Here is a 21,072-nt window from a genome sequence, read left to right on the forward strand (position 1 = left end):
AAAAGAGAGTTACATCTTAAGCTTTCGGCTGCCTTTCTTTTGACATTCTCTTCCTAGTATCATAAACAAAAAACTGCATCGATGACGTACATTAATATTAAACATGAACTTTAATAGAAGGTTCGGCGTGCGCACGAACATTCAATGTCACAATCGCAATTCAACACCTTCCCCTAACCCCATTCGTTGTGTGGATCGCTCGAGAATATTCACACCTCTGAATTATGCAAGCGGAAACTCCCATCCACAATATCATGACTGTATTTGTTCGAAATCTTGCTTATGTAGATATTCTAAGTGGTAACTCTGCCCTGCGGATTGACAGTCTGCAGAACAGGTGAACACAGCCAATATTCCCCAGTCAATACTTGGTCCGTCAATAGTATTTTGCACGTTCAAATAGTTCAGCAATTGTGGCATGACCTGCAACGAAAAAAACCGAACTTTGAAATGTACTGGAAGTCCAAAGCAGGTTGCAATGACTCGCTCGAGTCGCGATTTATTGATGACTGGACTTAACTCAAGACATTTTTTCAAACACTAAAAATGACTCGACTCAACTTGAGAGTGAATTTCGTATTGACTCAGATTGTACTCGAGTCATTTCATTGTAACTTCGAAGAATAGTAAAGTTACCGCATCATTGGTAGTTCGTCGATCAGTACTGAACCCAATGACTTGAGCTCTGACTCGAGTCACAACACTATGACTCGAGCTCGACCCTCTGTACACCGACTTGGACTCACTGGTGATGACTCAACTTGACTCGAGTCAAAACTGTAAAAGTGAGATTGACTTGTGACCCACGTGCATCGCTTTGGACCAGGGTTGCGACCAAGTCACAAGGTTCCGAGTCACAATTCAATCTTACTTCTGAGTTTTCATTCTCGAGTCAAGTCGAGCCATTTTCAATTAACAACCCAGTCAAGTCTGATTCCAAGTCATACTGTTTATTACTGTTGTCTCAAGTAATATAACTCGTTCGCCTGACTCTTAACCAGAGATGGTCAGTAATGAAGTACTTCTATTTTGTCGAAGTACTCAAGTAGTCTTGCCTACTTGGACTACTTCCTCAAGTGATTATGATTTATACTACTAAACAAATACGACCTCCTAGTTTGTGTACCATCTAAAAATAGCACATTGAGCTTAAGCGGCCTCTTCGCCCCGATTATTCGAAATTTCATGCTGGTGACATCATATTTTGTGATACGATTGCTGATATACAATGTTCTTTCCAATTCTCTACTAGTTCCTGACGATTACACCTGACAAGTGTTAGCCGAAAGTATTCGGGTTCATTTCAATACGAATATATTATTCAGTTGTATATTGAAGTTCTGTACATCCAAGAAGCTCTACAAATAAATGTTATTACCTGAAATTCAAAATAGCGATCGGCGCCACATGAGCACTTCGGCACTTTATCCGACGACAGCTTATTGTCTCCAGAACACCACAGTGGACTACCAGCTTTGTCGTAGCGCAGCACCTATGCAATACACGCAACATGATACTTTATGATATAGGGAGCGGTAAACCGGTGTCAAAAACACATTTACTTGATCGGGAGACGTCGCTGTGATTTTTCTGAAGGAAGAGAACTCCTGACCAACTAGATTGACATTCGCAAATTGTTCCAACTCGGAGGGGGAAAATTGCCCGTTCGCCTCAGGAAGCTCATCCTGACTCAAAACGTCACAGGAGTTCGATTCTTCAGTTTCCATCACTATTTCGTACTCTGTTAAGAAAGCACCTTATATATTTTTGTCCTTGATTTTTTAGCGGCATATACACCAACTCATAATATACATGCACACAGCTTTTAGAAGACGCACACAAGGCTTTTTAAAAGGTATTAGATGGAGACTGGGTGCTATCTAATAAAACCAGCTTTTGCCTCAAAGTCCCCATGCAAACATCACACAACTATACGGCTCCACCGCAGTGCAGGGAGAAAGTCACTAGATCTTTTATGCAAGTCGAGTGAAGTACGACGCATGATTGACGTCATTGCATGTTGCAAGAGGATTGAAATACAGATTGTGTCGCTATTTATTCTGCATTGGGAGAGAATATTGCATTAAACATGCATGCGAAAGGGTATTGCGTCGTTCGCACATAGGTAGAACTGCTAAACTACGTAATTACTGACCAAAATAGAGGTTATGTTGCCGCAATGGAATCGAAGCAGCTTATGTCCATTTTCTCAAATTTAGATATCCTTTTTTCCAATTGATTTATGTAACATTACCATATTTTTTCGGTAATATCTTGGCCACGATTATGTTTATCACATCGTTTCAAAGTTAACCATGGCCGACAGAAAATTAAAACTTTATAGGCCTATGAAGTTAACAACCCACCTACATTTCCGTAAGACACAATTTATGCCCACATCAGTTATTGACGTATAAACTAAACTTCATCAAGGTGAGCACTGAGCATGAACTAAGGAAACATGTCTAATTAACATTTGGAGAAAATTAGAATGGAAATTACCTGGGAACATCAAGTCTCCGGCGAAAAATCCATCATCGACTCCGGCCGTGGAATCATGAGAATCGCTACCACAAGTAACCTTATGGAATTTCCAATGCAATGTCTGATGCTCCTTGCAACAGTAGGATGCCTTGTGACATCGGGAACATGTCTTGTTTCCAGCAAACCCGCAGACGCGACATACCTCAATGAAGTTCTTACACGATCTGAATAAGAATATTAAACATTTAAAATCCATGAAATTTTCGATAGAAAGTTGGCTCACTTGAAGTACTCTGGAGACTCGTAATCAGGCGGATTTCGGTCGTAAAACTCGTTATCTTTGGAGAGTTGGCATCGCAGGACACGAAATGGGATATTTGAATTATGCTCGTAGCATGATTCTGATTTGCAGCAGAAAACATATATGGTCCTGGAACAGACTCAGTCAGATGTGTCCTCTAGTCAAAGATCGTAACTGAATTTGCAATGGTCAATATACCTGTGGAAAGTGTCAGAGTTGTCATCATTCGGAGCATAAATTTGTAACAACAAAGCCATTGCTTTACCGCAGAGACTGCATTTCAAGTCGTCAGTTTTAGGAATATCCTTCGGATTTAGCCAAGCTGGTTTTCCTCCGATCTTACTGGGGAAATAGCACCTAAGAAGTATTAAAATTATGTCACACAAACCGCCATAGGTTCTGTTTAAAATTTCATACTATACCTGTGTAACCTCCATTGCTGTCCAATCTCAAGACGTTGAACGAATCCAAGCTCGATACTCGATTCAGAATTGTCACTATTCTCAGAATCAGAAGATGCCATTGATGAAATGATGACCAATTCTGTTACCTATAATGATTAGCAAACTGTGGAAATATATTCAAAAAGATCATAAATTCAAAATATTGTAAATATGCTAACACAGTGTTAGCACGCCGTACATCATCAGGTTTCATACATGCAGCGAGTTTTCAAATTGTGAAAACGATTTGATCAACAAAATATAATTATGCTCAGAAGTGTCAGCTGCATCCAGCTCTCCACAATACATATTATAATAGCAGCCCAGGATTTCCCACCACATTTGTTATTTTCCCCTATTGCAGCGACATTGCCCAATGCCCATATGCCCACGTTGGGTCCGACTGTTCTACAAAGTCAAAGGGTATAGTTTGATATTTACTGAATCTCAGTCTTACTTATGAAGTGCGGACTGGAAATTGAAACTGTTTGAGCTCTTTAAGACCATATTGAATTACCGGTCGGTTATTTTGTCTCAATGATCAGACCAATAAACCAATTGTTTGTGGTCGCATATACGGTAAATATAATGAGTTATACTCAAATTCCCAACTCGTTCCTATAATATTTGATTAGGAATCTAATTACTCAGGTGCTCGATTTTGCCCAACCGACAGCCCTACTAACAAATATAGCAATCAACTTATTCGAAAAATGAAGCATTTCAAGCATCTTCCTCCCAGTGTGTAGTGCATCCCAGAGGAGCCGAATAGTTTTTGATGGGAAATGTTTCCGAAGGCCCCTCTATGACAAACGGTGCGAAGCTTATATCTGGTTCAATTGCTGCTTGATATAACTCTTCCGACTCTTTTCTCAATTCAAGTAGCGCTCTTTCCTGGCACCTCTTCAATCGTTTTATCGTTTCATCTTCAGCTGCATGAAATTTAGTAACGTGTTTGCTCCATGCTTTTTGCAAAAGAGTCCGTCTTTCAATTTCTTCAGCACTTAACTCAGGTAATACTCTTTCTCGTTCTGGAAGTTTCCAAGAGTATCGAATTTTCAAGTCTTTGACAGGTCTAGGTTGTAGAGCTTGTTTTTCGAGCCTTTTGATTAGTTTTTTCTTTCTTTCCATCATTGCTTGAGCAATAGTATTACCAGACCCTTTTACACCTTGGAATCCAGCTGTTAATGCAGTCGACGTGGACAAACTCCTGGCAAGCGTATTGCATAGATACCCAGCAGGAATCATGCTTGGACTCTGTAAATAATTTAGTAGAGAACGCATCAAGCTGGACCGGCCAATTGAAAGATTTGTCAATGAAAAAATTTCAAAAGTGGCCTTTAGTGTCTGTGAATAAACCGGTAATATGCTGTATTAGTGTATAACCTGGTATTTCAGGCGCTTCTTCGTTTTACGATCATGACAAGCCAGTGTTCCCCCATGACACCAACAAATGTTTCCCATGAACACGAACAAAAATTTATAAACGTCTAATAAATTGATTTTCTCTTGGGAGAGACGGATTAGGGTTGGCGAAGGGGGTATATTGGGGTTACGTGAGGGGGATATTAGGGTTGAGGAGAGGGAAGATATTAGGGTTGGGGGAGGGGGGATGTTAGGGTTATGATTAGAGTTAGGTTAGGATTAGGGAAGGTGGGATATTAGGGTTAGGGGAGGTGGGATATTAGGGTTGAGGGAGAGGGTGATGTTAGTGGAGGCGGGATATTAGGGTTGAGGAGAGGGGAGATATTAGGGTTGGGGGAGGGGGGATGTTAGGGTTGGCAAGAGGGGTGATATTAGGGTTGGAGAAGAGGGTTAGGGACATGATATCCAACCCTAACATCCCCCTCTTCCCCAACCCTAATATCACCCCCTCTCCCCAACCCTGATATCCCGCCTCCCCTAACATCACCCTCTCCCCCAACCCTAATATCCCACCTCCCCCAACCCTAATATCTCCCTCTCCTCAACCCTAATATCCCCCTCACGTAACCCTAATATACCCCCTCCGCCAACCCTAATCCGTCTCTGCCAAGAAAAAAACAATTCATTTAGACGTTTATAAATTTTTGTTCGTGTTCATGGGAAACATTTGTTGGTGTCATGGGGGAACACTGGCTTGTCATGATCGTAAAACGAAGAAGCGCCTGGATTTACACATCATTATGAATTTGAATATAGTATATCTTCATATTGAAATCAACCTGAATATTTTCGGCTGACACTTGTTAGCGACTAGTAGAGAATTGGAAAGAATATTGTATATCAACAATCGTATCACAAAATATTAGGGTTCATTTCAATATGAATATACTACGGTATTCAATGGCCCCGTGGATATACTCAGCTATCGCAGCTATCGCAGCTCCCGCAGCTATCGCAGCTATCACTTGTGGATATACTCAGCTATCACAGCTATCGCAGCTATCACCAAAAATCGCAGACATACAGGTCATTTAAAGGTCACGTATCGTTTAGGGCGCAGCTATCAGCTCCGGAGCACGTCTGGGTTCAAATAGTGCGCAGCTATCAGCTCCGGAGCACGTCTGGGTTCAAATAGTGCGCAGCTATCAGCTCCGGAGCACGCCCAGATGCAAATAGTGCGCAGCTATCAGCTCTGGAGCACATCTGGGTTCAAATAGTGCGCAGCTATCAGCTCCGGAGCACGCCCAGATGCAAATAGTGCGCAGCTATCAGCTCCGGAGCACGTCTGGGTTCAAATAGTGCGCAGCTATCAGCTCCGGAGCACGTCCAGGTTGAAATAGTGCGCAGCTATCAGCTCAAAAGCACGTTTGGGTTCAAATAGTGCGCAGCTATCAGTTCCGGAGCAAGTCTGAGTTGAAATAGTGCGCAGCTATCAGCTCCGGAGCAAGTCTGAGTAGAAATAGTGCGCAGCTATCAGCTCCGGAGCACATGTGGACTCGTATTATGCGCAGCTATCGGCTCCAGAGGTAGTCCGGGTTGAAATAGTGCGCAGCTATCAGATCCGGAGCACGTCCGGGATGAAATAGTGCGCAGCTATCAGATTTGGAGCACGCCTGGGTTCAAATAGTGCGCAGCTATCAGCTCCGGAGCACGTCTGGGTTCAAATAGTGCGCAGCTATCAGCTTCGGAGCACGTCCGGGATGAAATAGTGCGCAGCTATCAGCTCTGGAGCACATCTGGGTTCAAATAGTGCGCAGCTATCAGCTCCGGAGCCCGCCCAGATGCAAATAGTGCGCAGCTATAAGCTCAAAAGCACGTCTGGGTTCAAATAGTGCGCAGCTATCAGCTCCGGAGCACGTCCGGGTTGAAATAGTGCGCAGCTATCAGCTCTGGAGCAAGTCCGGATGCAAATAGTGCACAGATATCAGCTCCAGAGCACGTCTGGGCCAGTGTTGGGATGACTCGAGTCAGGGTTGTAACCAAGTCACAAGGCTCCGAGTCACAAGTCACTCTCAGTTATATAGTTTTAAATCGATTCCAGTGAAGTCATTTTCAATTCGCCACCGAGTCAAGTCCGAGTCCAAGTCATCGAGCAGAGGTTCGAGTCCGAGTCATGGTATTATGACCCGAGTCCGAGTCCAAGTTATCCTGTTGATGTGTTGACTGCTCGTTTTCCATTTAAAGTCTTGTTAAACCCACTTTCTATAACTCGCTTTGGTGATATCGAATGGTTTGCATTCATAATATACTAATTTTCCTCACTTTTAAAGGTTTCTGGTCGCATTTTCAAGTATCAGTAACAATAGGGTGGTTAATTTACAATTCTTCGAAGTTTCAATGAAATGTCGGTTTCGGCCGTCTAAGTCTCGAGTCACATGACTTGGTTCGAGTCATGTGCAATTACACATATAGACTCGAGTCGAGTCATTTCCGTATTTTGAGAAAATGACTTGAGTCAAGTCGAGTCATCAGAAAATTGTGACTTGAGTCGATTCATGATCGATTGATTACAACCCTGACTCTAGTCATGACTCGGATGTTGAATTTGGTTCAATTCCAACCAGTAGCCGCATTGCTACAGGAGAAGAAAGATTCAATTTATTATAAAAAAATAAATAACAAAAAATTTGAAAATTTTCTGTTCACCCCACATGAAAGTGTTAGGTTGTCTATAGAAACGATGTTCACCAAATTTGGTTCAATTCCAAACAGTGGAAGCGGAGTTAATGCCGTCGAAAAATTTGGATTTGAATAAAATAGTATTTACGATGGGCACCACTATAATAAATAATTAAAGAATTAATCACGGTAAATACTATTTTATTCATAATCCAAATTTTTCGACGGACGGCAATAACTCCGCTGTAGTCATTATGTAAAACGTGAGACTTTCGTTTCATCCAATCGCGGATATATTTCATGAAAATATATTTGAATCAGGCTTGTTGGCACGTACCCTTATGCATGGAATGTGCAGCGGCTTCATTTACTCATAGTAGTTTGATATAGTTCCCAGGCGAGTAGGTCTCCGAGCTATATTTTATTCATGAGATACCAATCAAAGTAACACACCCTTCTTCTGGTGCACCAGTATTGAAATATTGTCTTTGGGCCGTGCATTATATTAATTAGATACGTATAAGGCCCGTGTAGTGAGTATATAGGCCTCAATATACTATACCTGCAGTCGCACACGTCCGATATCAGATCAGTGAATATCTATGATAGGCAGAGCCGATAGTAGGGAAGGCCTACACTACATCCACGGAATCGCACAGGTGTTAGTCAATATTATAACAAATATTTATTTACAGCTGCATAATTATTCGTAAGCAGAGCTTTTAATACAAAGTAACGAAATTTTTTTTGATCCCGTGTGGATGTCAGAATATCAGTTCACCGCCTGTACACTGAAAATCAGGAAGATAGTCCTTGCATGCAATGTAATGAATGAATTCGAGTCCACAGGTGCTCCGGAGCTGATAGCTGCGCACTATTTGCATCCGGACTTGCTCCGGAGCTGATAGCTGCGCACTATTTCAACTCAGACTTGCTCCGGAACTGATAGCTGCGCACTATTTGAACCCAGACGTGCTTTTGAGCTGATAGCTGCTCATTACTTGAACCCAGACGTGCTCCGAAGCTGATAGCTGCGCACTATTTGAACCCAGGCGTGCTCCAAAGCTGATAGCTGCGTACTATTTCATCCCGGACGTGCTCCGGATCTGATAGCTGCGCACTATTTCAACCCGGACTACCTCTGGAGCCGATAGCTGCGCATAATACAAGTCCACATGTGCTCCGGAGCTGATAGCTGCGTAGGCTACTATTTCAACTCAGACTTGCTCCGGAACTGATAGCTGCGCACTATTTCAACTCAGACTTGCTCCGGAACTGATAGCTGCGCACTATTTGAACCCAAACGTGCTTTTGAGCTGATAGCTGCGCACTATTTCAACCTGGACGTGCTCCGGAGCTGATAGCTGCGCACTATTTGAACCCAGACGTGCTCCGGAGCTGATAGCTGCGCACTATTTGCATCTGGGCGTGCTCCGGAGCTGATAGCTGCGCACTATTTGAACCCATATGTGCTCCAGAGCTGATAGCTGCGCACTATTTCATCCCGGACGTGCTCCGAAGCTGATAGCTGCGCACTATTTGAACCCAGGCGTGCTCCAAAGCTGATAGCTGCGCACTATTTCATCCCGGACGTGCTCCGGATCTGATAGCTGCGCACTATTTCAACCCGGACTACCTCTGGAGCCGATAGCTGCGCATAATACGAGTCCGCATGTGCTCCGGAGCTGATAGCTGCGCACTATTTCAACTCAGACTTGCTCCGGAGCTGATAGCTGCGCACTATTTCAACTCAGACTTGCTCCGGAACTGATAGCTGCGCACTATTTCAACTCAGACTTGCTCCGGAACTGATAGCTGCGCACTATTTGAACCCAGACGTGCTTTTGAGCTGATAGCTGCGCACTATTTCAACCTGGACGTGCTCCGGAGCTGATAGCTGCGCACTATTTGAACCCAGACGTGCTTTTGAGCTGATAGCTGCGCACTATTTGCATCTGGGCGTGCTCCGGAGCTGATAGCTGCGCACTATTTGAACCCAGATGTGCTCCAGAGCTGATAGCTGCGCACTATTTCATCCGGGACGTGCTCCGAAGCTGATAGCTGCGCACTATTTGAACCCAGACGTGCTCCGGAGCTGATAGCTGCGCCCTAAACGATACGTGACCTTTAAATGACCTGTATGTCTGCGATTTTTGGTGATAGCTGCGATATCTGTGATAGCTGAGTATATCCACAAGTGATAGCTGCGATAGCTGCGGGAGCTGCGATAGCTGAGTATATCCACGGGGCCGTATTCAATTGTATATCGAAAGTCTGAACCTCCAAGAAGCTCTCAAAGTACTGTATCACACTTTACCTTCACAGCAATCACAGCATATGTATTTTCACTTCACTCTTGTGGCAAACTCTAGCACAGAAGTCTGATGTTATTTTTTCAACCAAGTTTTTGAATGTTGGTATCACTATTCACTTTACTATCAATCTATCATAACTGACATGACAGCAACCCCTGGTGAGAGCTCAAAAAGACTCGGCTAATAACTATGACCTATGCGGTTAATAACTATGTTTTGCAATGATGAAAACATTATTAAACTGATACTGATTACTGATAGGTGATAATGTATTATTCAATTTATAGCTATTCCGATTTCTGGTTCTCGACTCTTGACAATGTGTTGTTGATGATTTTCAATGCTGCTGCGATTGTGACAGAAACTTCGTATAAACGGAAATAAAAATTTATTCACTCAGCAATCGCAATGGTCAGTATCCACAATAAAATTTGTTTATCATAATAATCACAATCGGCGATTCTAATATTTTCATCCTCTTTAGAAACGCAATGTACAATGTGAAACACAAGACACGATGCGATCATTCGACGTACTGAACAAATATGGGGACACTGAGCGAGATAGTGTAATGGTTATGCGTCCGGCTTCTCAGAGCGGTAAGTCGTGGGTTCGATCCCCGGCCGGGTCGTACCAAAGACTCAAAAATTGGTATCCGCAGCTATCCTGTTAGACGCTCAGCAATCACGGATAGCATGGAGGAGAAAAAACGGGGGCGCAGACTAGATGACCTCATGGGGCCGTATCGCAACTCCGTCGTCAAAGCATCTCGATGGTGCAGGCGAAAAAGAATATCATCTCTCTCTCGCTCTCTGAAACCGTAGCAATTTACAGCATAGCTACGCCGTAGATGCTGAAACGACCAAGTGCAGCCTCTGTAATAAAGCACGGGTTTTCGACTTATTGCACGAGTGCTCGACAAAAATTTGCAAGTTTGGAAAGGCTTGATGGATAAATGCTGACCAATACTAAATACTAATTCACGTCCATGGTTTTGCTACTTTACATGCTTCAGTGACCGTTCGGCAGGCTATTCGAAAGAGTTTTGTTATTTATCAATGTGGGATTGAGTGGTGAAATCCTTGTAAAGCGATTATCTAAAAAATAGGCCTATATAACTAGTGTACTGACGTAGTTTTCTATTGTAATCTACAGATTCAATAGAACCAACAAAAGGGGCTCGTTGCTTTCTTATGTCGCCTAGGCCATAGTGTGGGTGTCTGATATTGAAGACTATAATACTCCAAAGTCGTTCGACACCGTCCCTTTTTTCATTATATCGCAGTATTGTGGTGTACTGAAATGATTAAATTATTGGAAATGAATTGAATTGGGCACGCAACATTTGACCACGTGGGTTGAAGTTGGTCTGGGTCTGGGATAACTGAGGGCTGAGGAGATATTTGGTAGTCCTGACTCCTGGACTTTTGAAGTCACATGCTCAAGTGTCACGTATATGCTCGTCTGCCGTTTTTCATTGTGTGAGTGTTGCAAGCTTAATGTCTTACAACCCAACCAAAGGTCAACAGTTTTCAGCTTAGTTTATAAATAATTTTAAAATGAACAAAATCGAGGAGGGTTGTTTCGATTGTGTTCACAATAAGAACAGTCTAATGTTCACAATAAGAACAGTCGTTATATTCACAATAACGTCAGTCGCAGCACCAACATATCTCCCAGACACGATGTTGGAGTGGCAACATAGTCCGAACACATCCCCGACATGATGTCCGAAGACTCCCCAGACACGATGAAATGAAATGACAGGAAGGAATCGAAACGAAGGGCATACCGGTATTATAGATTGTAGTAGCCTTTCAATCAAATACCCAAAGTCATGGTCATGTATGAGGTACACTGAATTGTATGTAAGAGACTAACGGTAATATTCAGTATGTCGATGGACATGTGTGAATTGGCTCCTTGAATATATACTCGGCAATCGTGTTAAGGCTCCGTCTAGCGCGAGTTCACGTCCATCTGGCACAGGCATCACATGTATTCATACATGGACTGTATTTACCCCCATCGAACACTCTGTTTTTTATATGACATGTGTTCACTGTCCAAGTCTGCCTCTATGGCTTCAACTGACAAGATAGCATGATGGCGAAGCGTCCAACTTCTTGGTAGGTCGTGGGTTCAATCCCCGGCCGGGTCAGACCAAACACCTGATTAGTAACACTGGTATATCCACGACTTCCCCGCTTGGCGCTCAGCATTAGTGCATTACCGGGATAGCATGGTTGGAGAGGTGGTGCAAGCTTTAGAAAGCCTTACATTCCTTACATACAAGGCTATATCTGCACCTTCCTTGTCCAGCGACGTATGCACATCTTGCAATCATGGTATGCATATGCACATATCGAGTGTATCAGTGTTGCATATCTTGGACAAAATACATAACTTCATTTGCTTCAAGTCTCGTGTATGTGTTTGCGTCGCTTGCCAGGTTGCTATCTACACAAGGTTACAAATAATGAAAGACAACTATATACATATTATTGGATGTTTGTGTGACCAAATTATAAAGTTAACATCCAATGCGATTGGGTCCTCGGGCTACCTCTCGGTGGAGCTTTCATATAGATTTAAAATGATTCTACCTTGTTTATTCTATATACAACAGGTAATAAATACCATTATACAGTTATATCATACCACAATACTCTTTTTGAATACGAAAGACATTGCCGAAATGGAAGTACAACAGACGTCAGAAGCGATGGAAGCGTTATTGGAAATATCCCGGATCCTTAACACTGGGCTGGATGCAGAGACACTTGGCATATGCACACAACTATGCGAACTGGGAGTCAATCCAGAGGCTTTGGCGACGGTAATAACAGAAATAAGAACCCAAACCGCCAATTTGTCTGCAACTCAAGAGCGGAAATAAGACTGGTTACGTCATGGTTGCAATGTTCGATGAACTATTAGTGTTTTACAACGTGAAGCACACAACAGAAGCTGAGATTTAAAAAATTCTGTTGTAATAAAATATTATGCTGCATGCCCCTGCTTACCGTGTTGCCGTACACCGCTCAACATATCGTTTTTTGTAAAATATTTTATGTGAAATACACGTACTGGCCATTAGGGTTGTTAAAAAATGAATTTTTGTCTATTTAATCGAATTGTTAGGTTGACCAAGAAAATCGCTGCACACCAAATTTGGCTCAATTTCAAACTTGTAGAAGCTAAGCTAGATTAGATTCTGAAAATTTTGACTTTATTGAAAAAAATGTAAATCTATCATTTCAAATATTACTGTCAACCCATAAAATTGTTGAGTTGTCTAAATAAATTATGCATTATGAATTTGGCCCATTCCAATCAGCAGAAGCGGAGTTATTGGACTGCAAATTTGGGGTTTGACAAACATAGTGGTGGGAATTTCTTGAATTATTAATTTTATTACTACCCGCCGCCGTTACTAAATGATATCATTTAAAATCCAAAATTTTGAACACAAATCACTTCGCTTCTACCGGTTCGTACTGAGCAAAATTTGCTACGGTATACATCAATTTTAGACAACTTGACAATTTTGCGGGTTGCCAGTAAAATTTTAGAAAAAAATTATTTTTAATAAATTTAAAATTTTCTTTCTTTCTTTCCACTGGTTGGAATTGAACCAAATTTGGTGTGTAGCATTCTTTTGAACAACGTAACACTTTTCTTGGATAGCCTGTAAAATTTGAAGAAATGAGTTATATTTGAACAACCTTGCTGACCATATTGAGTGTCTGATCCGATTAGTTGTTTATGTTAATAAGAACGAATTATATATTTTCAGTTCGAAAACATAATACCTCATCAGATCATGACCAATGCTTGTGCGGGTCTTATCATTGCTCGCTGCAATAAATTAGTTTCTAGGGTCATTGTGAGATCATCGTCATTGTTGTCATTTGCGTCCGATCGTGATCCCAAAGAAGCCGAGGAACTACCTGTACATCGATATGTCAGTAAGAAACACAAACCGGTGAACATGGTGTATGCCTGTGGTCTCAATTCAACTGGTAAGAATTGTGGTTTCTTCAGTCACTAGAATTTATTTCTGCACATCAAGTTTCAGTATCAGCGAGTCTTGACCTTTTTTTTTATACTGTTAACGCTCTGAAATGCCCCCCCCCCCCCAATTTTTTCAATCTTATCAAAAAAAAACATCATGCTAATTTAAAAAAGGGTTTATATAGCGGCTGTAGTTAAAACGATAAGATATAAATACAACATGCAATAAACATGATAGGACATTAATTAATTGTTAAATATCCTATTCAGAATGTGATGAAATTGGTCTTGTTTTTACTCTGGCAACGCCTTGCGCAAACTCAAGATCAAGATAACTGTATTAGTATTTTTATTGAATAGTAATTCATTTCTTGTTGTAGTGGAGCAAACATGAAAATGATAAATTTTATGTCCCCTCTGAAAAAAAGGTCATGGCCCCCAGGTCGGGAACCCCTGATCCATATAGATATCATTTATAGCTCATTTAGGTTTCACTAATTTAAAAATGAAAATAGAGTACTCTAGGGTAGTTCGCCAATTGACTAGCAAAGCACCAGGTCTTGATGCTGGTATATCCTGTATTGTCAACAGATGCCCGTGTGCTAATATTTTTACTTGAAATAAAGAGTTATTTGGGATCATAGGCAGCAGGAACTAATGATCTTGAATGCAGTGCATGAAGTGTTGTTGAATAGGCTACCTTATGATACAGTTTAGACTAGGGTAGACCCCGACCAATTATTATCGGTTTGTTGCCAATATCGAGCTATATCGCAGTAGAAAGAAATATTGGTACCAGCCACTAGAAAGAAAATATCAGTAATTTTTGTGACGTCGCAACATAGTAGGGAGTTAGTGAACTATAATCTGTGAGTGACTGCTGGACTAGAAACATTGATATTGATATATTTCTTATAGCTTACGAGTGTCCTGTCCAGATGCAGCAGTCCTAGTTTATTTCATGTCCAAGCGCAGTACCCATAATTGACTGTAAAGCTGTCGAAATGAATGCTCCAGAGTTTTTGAAACAAGCCTTTAATCTAGACCCCATATCTTTCGAATATCGGCTGAATATACCGGAGTCGTTGGTGAAGGTATAATATATAAGACTCTGGTTTACATCAAAAGACCACATCTATTTGTTATGGCATTACAAGTTCTTGCTGATAATGGTAATTGCTCGGTCAGGTGCGCTAGGTGTTTTATCAAGAACGAAGACAGCAAAGCATTTAACTTCCTCGTCATATCCTCATCGAGTCCATCTCGGAGATCTGAGGATAAGCACGGCAGACTGCGGGTATGGATACACCGTGTTAGGAACGAAGAGTAAAGTAATTCATTATATATATTACTTACATTTTTACATTATTGCAGAGGTGGTCAGTAACAAAGGAGTAGTACTGTAATCCGGGGTAACTTTGGACAATTTTCAACAATTCCGCTCTGTATCTTGGAAATTGTGGGGTGTTGGGGAGGCAAGTTTTGTGTTTTTCATGGGTCATGGAGCAAAGATTAGAATTACCTAATCGAAAATCTTCATGGTCATAAATAAGTACCTTATTTTCGTAAATTATCCGTGTCCAAAGTTACCCGCTGCATGTGGGGTAACTTTGGACAATGTAGTTTTTTGTATGCCTTTACACTCTATTGTTTATGAAACCTCGTAAATGAGGCTTATTTGGCAAGAGTTGATGAGAGCAGTGGCTAAAACTGAAACAAAATAGTTTATGTCTGACCTATTGCATGATTTTTACCTAATCCACCCCCCCCCCAAAAAAAAAGAAACAAATTAGGTAATTTATGAAGGGTAATGCCTCCTTATTCATTCCGTATCTCTATTTTCCCTCATGCCTTCACCAATTGGGACTTATAAATAACATATCTATGGTGATGCGGGGTATCACACTGGCAGTGTCAGCAACCGACAGCAAACATGAAGCATGTTACCGTGAATTATTGCCGATTTCAAAGATGTTACTGTTCTTTAAAAGAATCACTTTCCCTTTCTTATGTCCTCTGATGGATATATTTGTCATACTTTACGATATCCCATATTCAGCAGCCACATCTTTAGGAGTATGTGATAAGTTTTTGAAGTAGCTTACACCCGATTACAATCTCTCAGCTCATTGCCTACCCATTTTTCATATTTTGGCAAACTCTTAATTTGTTGACCTTCTCATTCCATTTTAAAAAGCCATCAGGCCGGTCATAATGACTATAGTTGACGATACACTTTGACACAGATGAAGCAGCCATTTTCCAGAGCTCTCAATATCACATTTTCCACTGTCCAAAGTTGCCCCATTCTGATAAAATTTGACGGGGCAGTTTTGGACATCACATTTTCTTGTATTGATCCAAGGGTGAGCCCACTGAGATTTTTGCCATGGATTAAGACTACTTAGAGGTATCTGCTGCCAAGTTTTGAATCTATGAATCACACGCTATCTATGTTTGGTTGTAAGAAGTTCAATGGCCATCAATTTTGATGAAATTGACCCCCGCCAGTAATTTATCAATGTTGGGTCAAGTTTAACTGGTAGTGAAATGAATCCATCCTATAATGAAACTACTTGTGGTACTCTTGCCTCATGAAAAAGAATTGGACATCCAGCGGCAACCATTTTCCATCAATAACCATTTAAATCTTTTACTGCTTAGTGTCCAAAGTTACCCTTAAGTCCAAAGTTACCCCGGTTTACGGTACTCAAGTATTTTGGGCCTACTTGCACTGTGTTGTTGGAATACTTGAACTTGAACAGTTTTTAGTTGGCAAAACACAACGTTACACTTCCAATTTTGTAGAAAGTAGTTTTGGGACAATGATGCAATGCTTTTGTGGGTAAAACTGTCATAAAAATATGTGAAATAGCCACCGTAACTCAATGTTTATTCAAAGACTTCATATATTTGTGGTGTCAGCAGTCACTTTGTTTTAGTCAAGAAGATACATCATTGAAATTTCGAAAGTTAGTCCTCTGTTATTTACTGTTGAAAATATGCGACCCCTCTGTTAAATCTACTTCTTGAACGACTCATGTACTTTTCAAACTTCTCGTTTTTATTTCTACTTGTATTTGAGCCAAAATTCACAGCTTTTCTTGTACTTGAGTAGCAACATTGACTACTTTGAGTCTTTGATCCACCTCTGCATAGATGTAGCCTATATACCAATCACCTTTACATATCACAACCTCGAAAGTTAGATCTACCCATGTTTCATTCGAATTGGGCAGTTGAACGGAAACTTGGAACTTACTCGATGAGATTTGTGCCAATCTCTACTAGAATTACCCTACGGTAGTTACATTGAAAGAGTTTTGATACGCAGACACTAACTTTACTTGTGGTATGTTGTGGAAACCGCACATACTCGATGTATATAGTTTTAATTAGTTCATACATTTCTTGTTCAGGACTAAGAAGTCTGTAATTGCAGATTTTAATCGGAGACGGTCTGAGTTGTAGTCTTGAGAGTCAAATTCAAGCTTGCCACAACATGAATTGGATCATTTATGAACATGAATTGTGGAGGAATCCTTATTTTGGTTCTGAACGAGTCTGTCATTAGAGACGTTGCCATATCAAAACTGACCTTGCATGTAGTCGGAACATGCGGTTCAGAAAAATTGCAGACGCTAATATGAATTTTGGATATTTTGAATTCGAGGCATATAAAATTTGTAACCCTAATCTTATCTAAAAGCATGCTGCTATCAGTCCTCCATCATGCATATATTTTACAGGACATGATTAAGGTGTACGGAATGGGCATTAACACAGAGTCACAACTCGGATACCATAAAAGTCGCAGAGTGACAGATGGCGATGATGAGAATCTGCATTACGATTTTTTAATGGAGCCATCACCGATCGGGATTCCGTTTGAGAAATACAAAAATACGAAAGTTGTTCAGGTTTCATAAATCGTTGCAGTAAATGCAATTAATCTTGTGTCACTCATTGAGCGCTGTTTTTTTTACCCAGGTTGCGTGCGGCAGAGCCCACACATTTGTTTTGACTGATAAAGAAGGCGTGTTTGCTTTTGGAAATAATTCGCATGGCCAGTGCGGCCGGAGGATCATTGAAGGAGAATTATTCCAAGGTACCGGTACACTGGAGTGCAAAATATTATTATCGATTTCTAGTTTATAAGTGATCACCAGGTCTGGCAAAACCTGAGTGATTCGAATGTGCTCAAAGTTGAAGTATATTCCATTTATGCGACGACAAATAATATAATTTGTTATTTTTTCGACCACGCCTATCTCATTGAACTTTATGAAAATGCTGTGGGTTAATCACAAATGTAGCATTTCCGCCAACGTGTTTCGTAAGCTTCCTCGGTGGAAAATAGAATCGTAATTTTTTTTGATAAATTCACTCTTGGTGGTAAGGAGCGTATCATTGGTCCCATCCTCAGTCATCACATATTGCAGCTTTGTTGTTAATGGCAGTCCTGTTTATGTGCCTAGGCAGCCGCAAAATTCAGCATATTTCACAAAGCCGCTGGCCGTCTCCTGTCAAGCAGATTGCGTGCGGCATGGACCACACTTTGTTTCTCTTGGAAGACGGGAGAGTGTACTCGTGCGGATGGGGGGCTGACGGACAAACTGGCCTGGGGCATTATAATAAAACGGCAGTCCCGCAAGAAGTGAAGGGGGATCTAGCAGGGGTGAAGGTTGTTAAGGTCGGTATTTTTGGTATATCTAGGGTAGAGTAATCAACCTTTTTTCGTCTCTTCACTACTAGAAAATCATTCTTTATGTATAGTTTTGTGGTTGCAAAATATATACAGTAAGTGGTGAAGTAGGTTTTGCCGACTTTTGCACTGCTTACTCAGGCGGTTGTTTTTAAACTTCAACAGTTATTTTTGGCAAAACTAGTTACTTGGCACGTTTTGGATTTTGAAAAGTAGATGCAGGCACTTTTGTGAGTGAAGTTGACGCGAAAATTGCCCAAAATAGTCCCGTATCCCGGTAGCGAAATAGAAGTTTGAAAATGGCATTGGTATTGTCATTGGTCGTTTTGAGTTAGTCACGAAGATACATTTCCCAGATTCGAAAGTATATAGCAAACTAAAATTAACTGCGAAAAGGATATGACCAAATCAGACCTTCAATTTTCTGCTTGTTCTTTAGTAGAAATTTCTGGGGATATTTCTACTTCTACTTGTATATACAATTGAATAATATTTTCATATTAAAATAAATCCTAATATTTTTGGCTGACACTTGTCAGGGGTAATTGTCAACCACTAGTAGAGATTTCAAAAGATCTTTGTATCACCAAATATGACGTCGCTGGCATAAAAGTTCCGATAATATTCTACATGAGTAGCAACCTTGACTAACTTTGAAACCTCTGAGAAAATGCCAGATAGATACTACTTAATATCTTCTTGTACCTAGGTCTCCACATCTGCCGATCTGAGCTTAGCGATATGCGACAGAGGCCACATCTATGGCTGGGGCAACTCGGAATATTATCAGTTGGGGTCCGTGACTGACGCCACCCAAGTCCACACCCCAATGAGACTGCCTTTTAATACTGTCGGCAAAGTAACTGATGCTGCGGCAGGTGGAACAATCTGTTGTCTGCTGAACGATAAGGGTCAAGTGTGGGTTTGGGGTTATGGTATTCTAGGCAAAGGGCCGGATCTGATGGACAGCAAATATCCGGAACACATCCCGATGACTTTGTTCGGGCAGAGTCATTTTAATCCTGATGTGAGAGTGACTAAAGTTGCGTGCGGAATGAATCATTTCGCTGCAGTTACGAATAAGTATGAACTGTTTACCTGGGGCAAGAATAAATACGGATGTCTCGGTATTGCGTCGAATCGGGATCAGTATTTCCCGTGGAAGGTTCTGCTTGCTGTACCGGTTCGTGACGTGTTTTGTGGTGTTGATCATACTATTATTATTGCACGCTCGATTGTATAATTCTTGATTTTTGTATCTGAAAAGTTCTCCTGAGGGTGTTTTTGATGCACGATGACGGTATGGTTTATTGCTGCTACTGTGGGTTTTGGAATTGACAGAGCAATGGAATGGATTCTGATGTCTCTTCAGAGCCGTGATCTTTTATTGTAAATGTAAAGCTTAGCCGAATTGTTCCACCTTTCTAAATCGTGAAATCACTACTTATTCGTTATTTATTATGAAAATATAGTACTGATATTTGCTATTATTTCATCAATATGAATGCGCACAACGGTTATCAGTTGCGTACGCTATTAGTTAGACTTGTCTAGACTAGGTAGATAGGTTGAGACGAAAGAGTCTAGCGGAGAGGTGTTTCGCGAGGATATTCGAATGGTCGGGTCTGTCACTTGGATTTTGTAAAGACGCTGTAAGAACAGCGATTCAGGGGAGGACGAGCCTCAGACACTTCGAAACATGCTACCGCATAGATTTCAACCACGGTCTCTCGGCGGTGGATTAGCCAACATCGCACTACCATGATTCAATTTAATGCTAAAAATTTCATCATTTCGATACACCACAAGACTGCGATACAATGAAAGTTAGGAAGCTGTCGAAACGACTTGGGGTTGGAGTGGTCTTCGTAATCAGACACCCACCTGGCCTAGGCAATGCAAAAAGGAAGCATACACAATGCACAAGTAAAATAAGGATAAAAGGACGGGCAACAAAAGAGGTGGTGTATGTTGTATGTTGTATCGCATTTTTGTGGTGTTTTGAACTGATAAAATTGCTAATTAACCAACGATTGTGTCGGAACGGAAGGCGAGATTGATATGTCAGGTCGTGGTCCGGTACACTAGAGGGCTGGCTAGTATTGATTCACGCATACTATATACTGCATATCAGAGTTGGATCAATTGTAATTTATAATTGTAATTGAATGTAATAATTACATTTTTCAATGTAATTGTAATGTAATTGAAGCATTTTTATTTTGTGTAATTGTAATTTGACAAAAATTTTGCTCAATTACAATTTCAATTACATTAAATTGCTACTGAGACCTGACAAGCACAACATAAAATAATTGACTTATAATGCATTCTCTTTAAATGTCGACAAGGAATTTGGTGGATCCATTCACGGAAGCCCTTGACTGCGTCCTTGCGGGTGAAGTTTTTTTTTTTAATTTTTACTGCTATGCTGGCCTCGGCTGCCATTGTATACAATTTTTAGATTACTAACCACCGGATGGATTCGCAACACGTGACTCACGATTGAATACGCCGAGAAGCGAACTGCTGAGCCGGCTAAAAGCAGCAGAATTGATAGTCCCATAGCTGGCGATCCAAGCGTCGAAATTTGATATGTATGGTCCTAATCGAAAGATAGTGTCGCACTGATTCCGCGATAAAAGTATATTTCCAGGCAATGGTACCATCCCAAAATAGTCGTGAAAGTCTGGGAATCCGCATTGTTCTGAATAATCGCTGGGCGTAATCGGTAATTGTTGTGGTCATGCTGCTGCAGCGCTC

The 21,072-nt window shown here is 41.1% G+C and overlaps 2 protein-coding genes across 3 annotated transcripts; one reads left to right on the forward strand and one right to left on the reverse strand.

Moving 5' to 3' along the window:
* Positions 1 to 245: 245 nt before the first annotated feature.
* Positions 246 to 4,609, reverse strand: LOC145441995 (uS5 assembly chaperone PDCD2-like). The gene is made up of 7 exons (XM_080319964.1): positions 3,208 to 4,609; positions 2,984 to 3,142; positions 2,768 to 2,914; positions 2,503 to 2,708; positions 1,563 to 1,741; positions 1,379 to 1,492; positions 246 to 423 (listed from the first exon to the last, which is right to left on the reverse strand). The coding sequence occupies exons 1-7, from the start codon at positions 3,306 to 3,308 to the stop codon at positions 253 to 255; spliced, it is 1,077 nt and encodes a 358-aa protein (XP_080176090.1). The 5' UTR covers positions 3,309 to 4,609; the 3' UTR covers positions 246 to 252.
* Positions 4,610 to 12,482: 7,873 nt separating this feature from the next.
* Positions 12,483 to 19,829, forward strand: LOC145442015 (RCC1-like G exchanging factor-like protein). 2 transcript variants are annotated; one of them, XM_080319988.1, is made up of 6 exons: positions 12,483 to 13,612; positions 14,793 to 14,935; positions 17,354 to 17,524; positions 17,595 to 17,712; positions 18,083 to 18,297; positions 19,019 to 19,829. In XM_080319988.1, exons 1-6 carry the CDS (start codon positions 13,414 to 13,416, stop codon positions 19,550 to 19,552), a joined length of 1,380 nt encoding a protein of 459 aa, XP_080176114.1. In that variant the 5' UTR covers positions 12,483 to 13,413; the 3' UTR covers positions 19,553 to 19,829. The 2 variants fall into 2 exon arrangements, with proteins under 2 accessions (XP_080176114.1, XP_080176115.1); XM_080319989.1 differs by having other exon boundaries at positions 13,596 to 13,612; positions 14,793 to 14,901.
* The last annotated feature ends 1,243 nt before the right edge of the window (positions 19,830 to 21,072 follow it).

This window comes from Botryllus schlosseri, chromosome 6 (genome assembly GCF_051294905.1).
Source record: "Botryllus schlosseri isolate E-star chromosome 6, Bs_hap1, whole genome shotgun sequence".
NCBI classification, from domain to species: Eukaryota; Metazoa; Chordata; class Ascidiacea; order Stolidobranchia; family Styelidae; genus Botryllus; species Botryllus schlosseri.

Coding starts and splice junctions, on each gene's coding strand:
- LOC145441995 (XM_080319964.1), bottom strand. CDS start 3,308: ATGGCATCTTCTGATTCTGAGAATAGTGACAATTCTGAATCGAGTATC. Junction 1,742..2,502: donor CGGAGACTTGATGTTCCCAG/GTAATTTCCATT, acceptor CTTTCTTAACAG/AGTACGAAATAGTGATGGAA. Junction 424..1,378: donor ATCGCTATTTTGAATTTCAG/GTAATAACATTT, acceptor TTTTCGTTGCAG/GTCATGCCACAATTGCTGAA.
- LOC145442015 (XM_080319988.1), top strand. CDS start 13,414: ATGACCAATGCTTGTGCGGGTCTTATCATTGCTCGCTGCAATAAATTA. Junction 14,936..17,353: donor TGTTAGGAACGAAGAGTAAA/GTAATTCATTAT, acceptor TATATTTTACAG/GACATGATTAAGGTGTACGG. Junction 18,298..19,018: donor CAGGGGTGAAGGTTGTTAAG/GTCGGTATTTTT, acceptor TCTTGTACCTAG/GTCTCCACATCTGCCGATCT.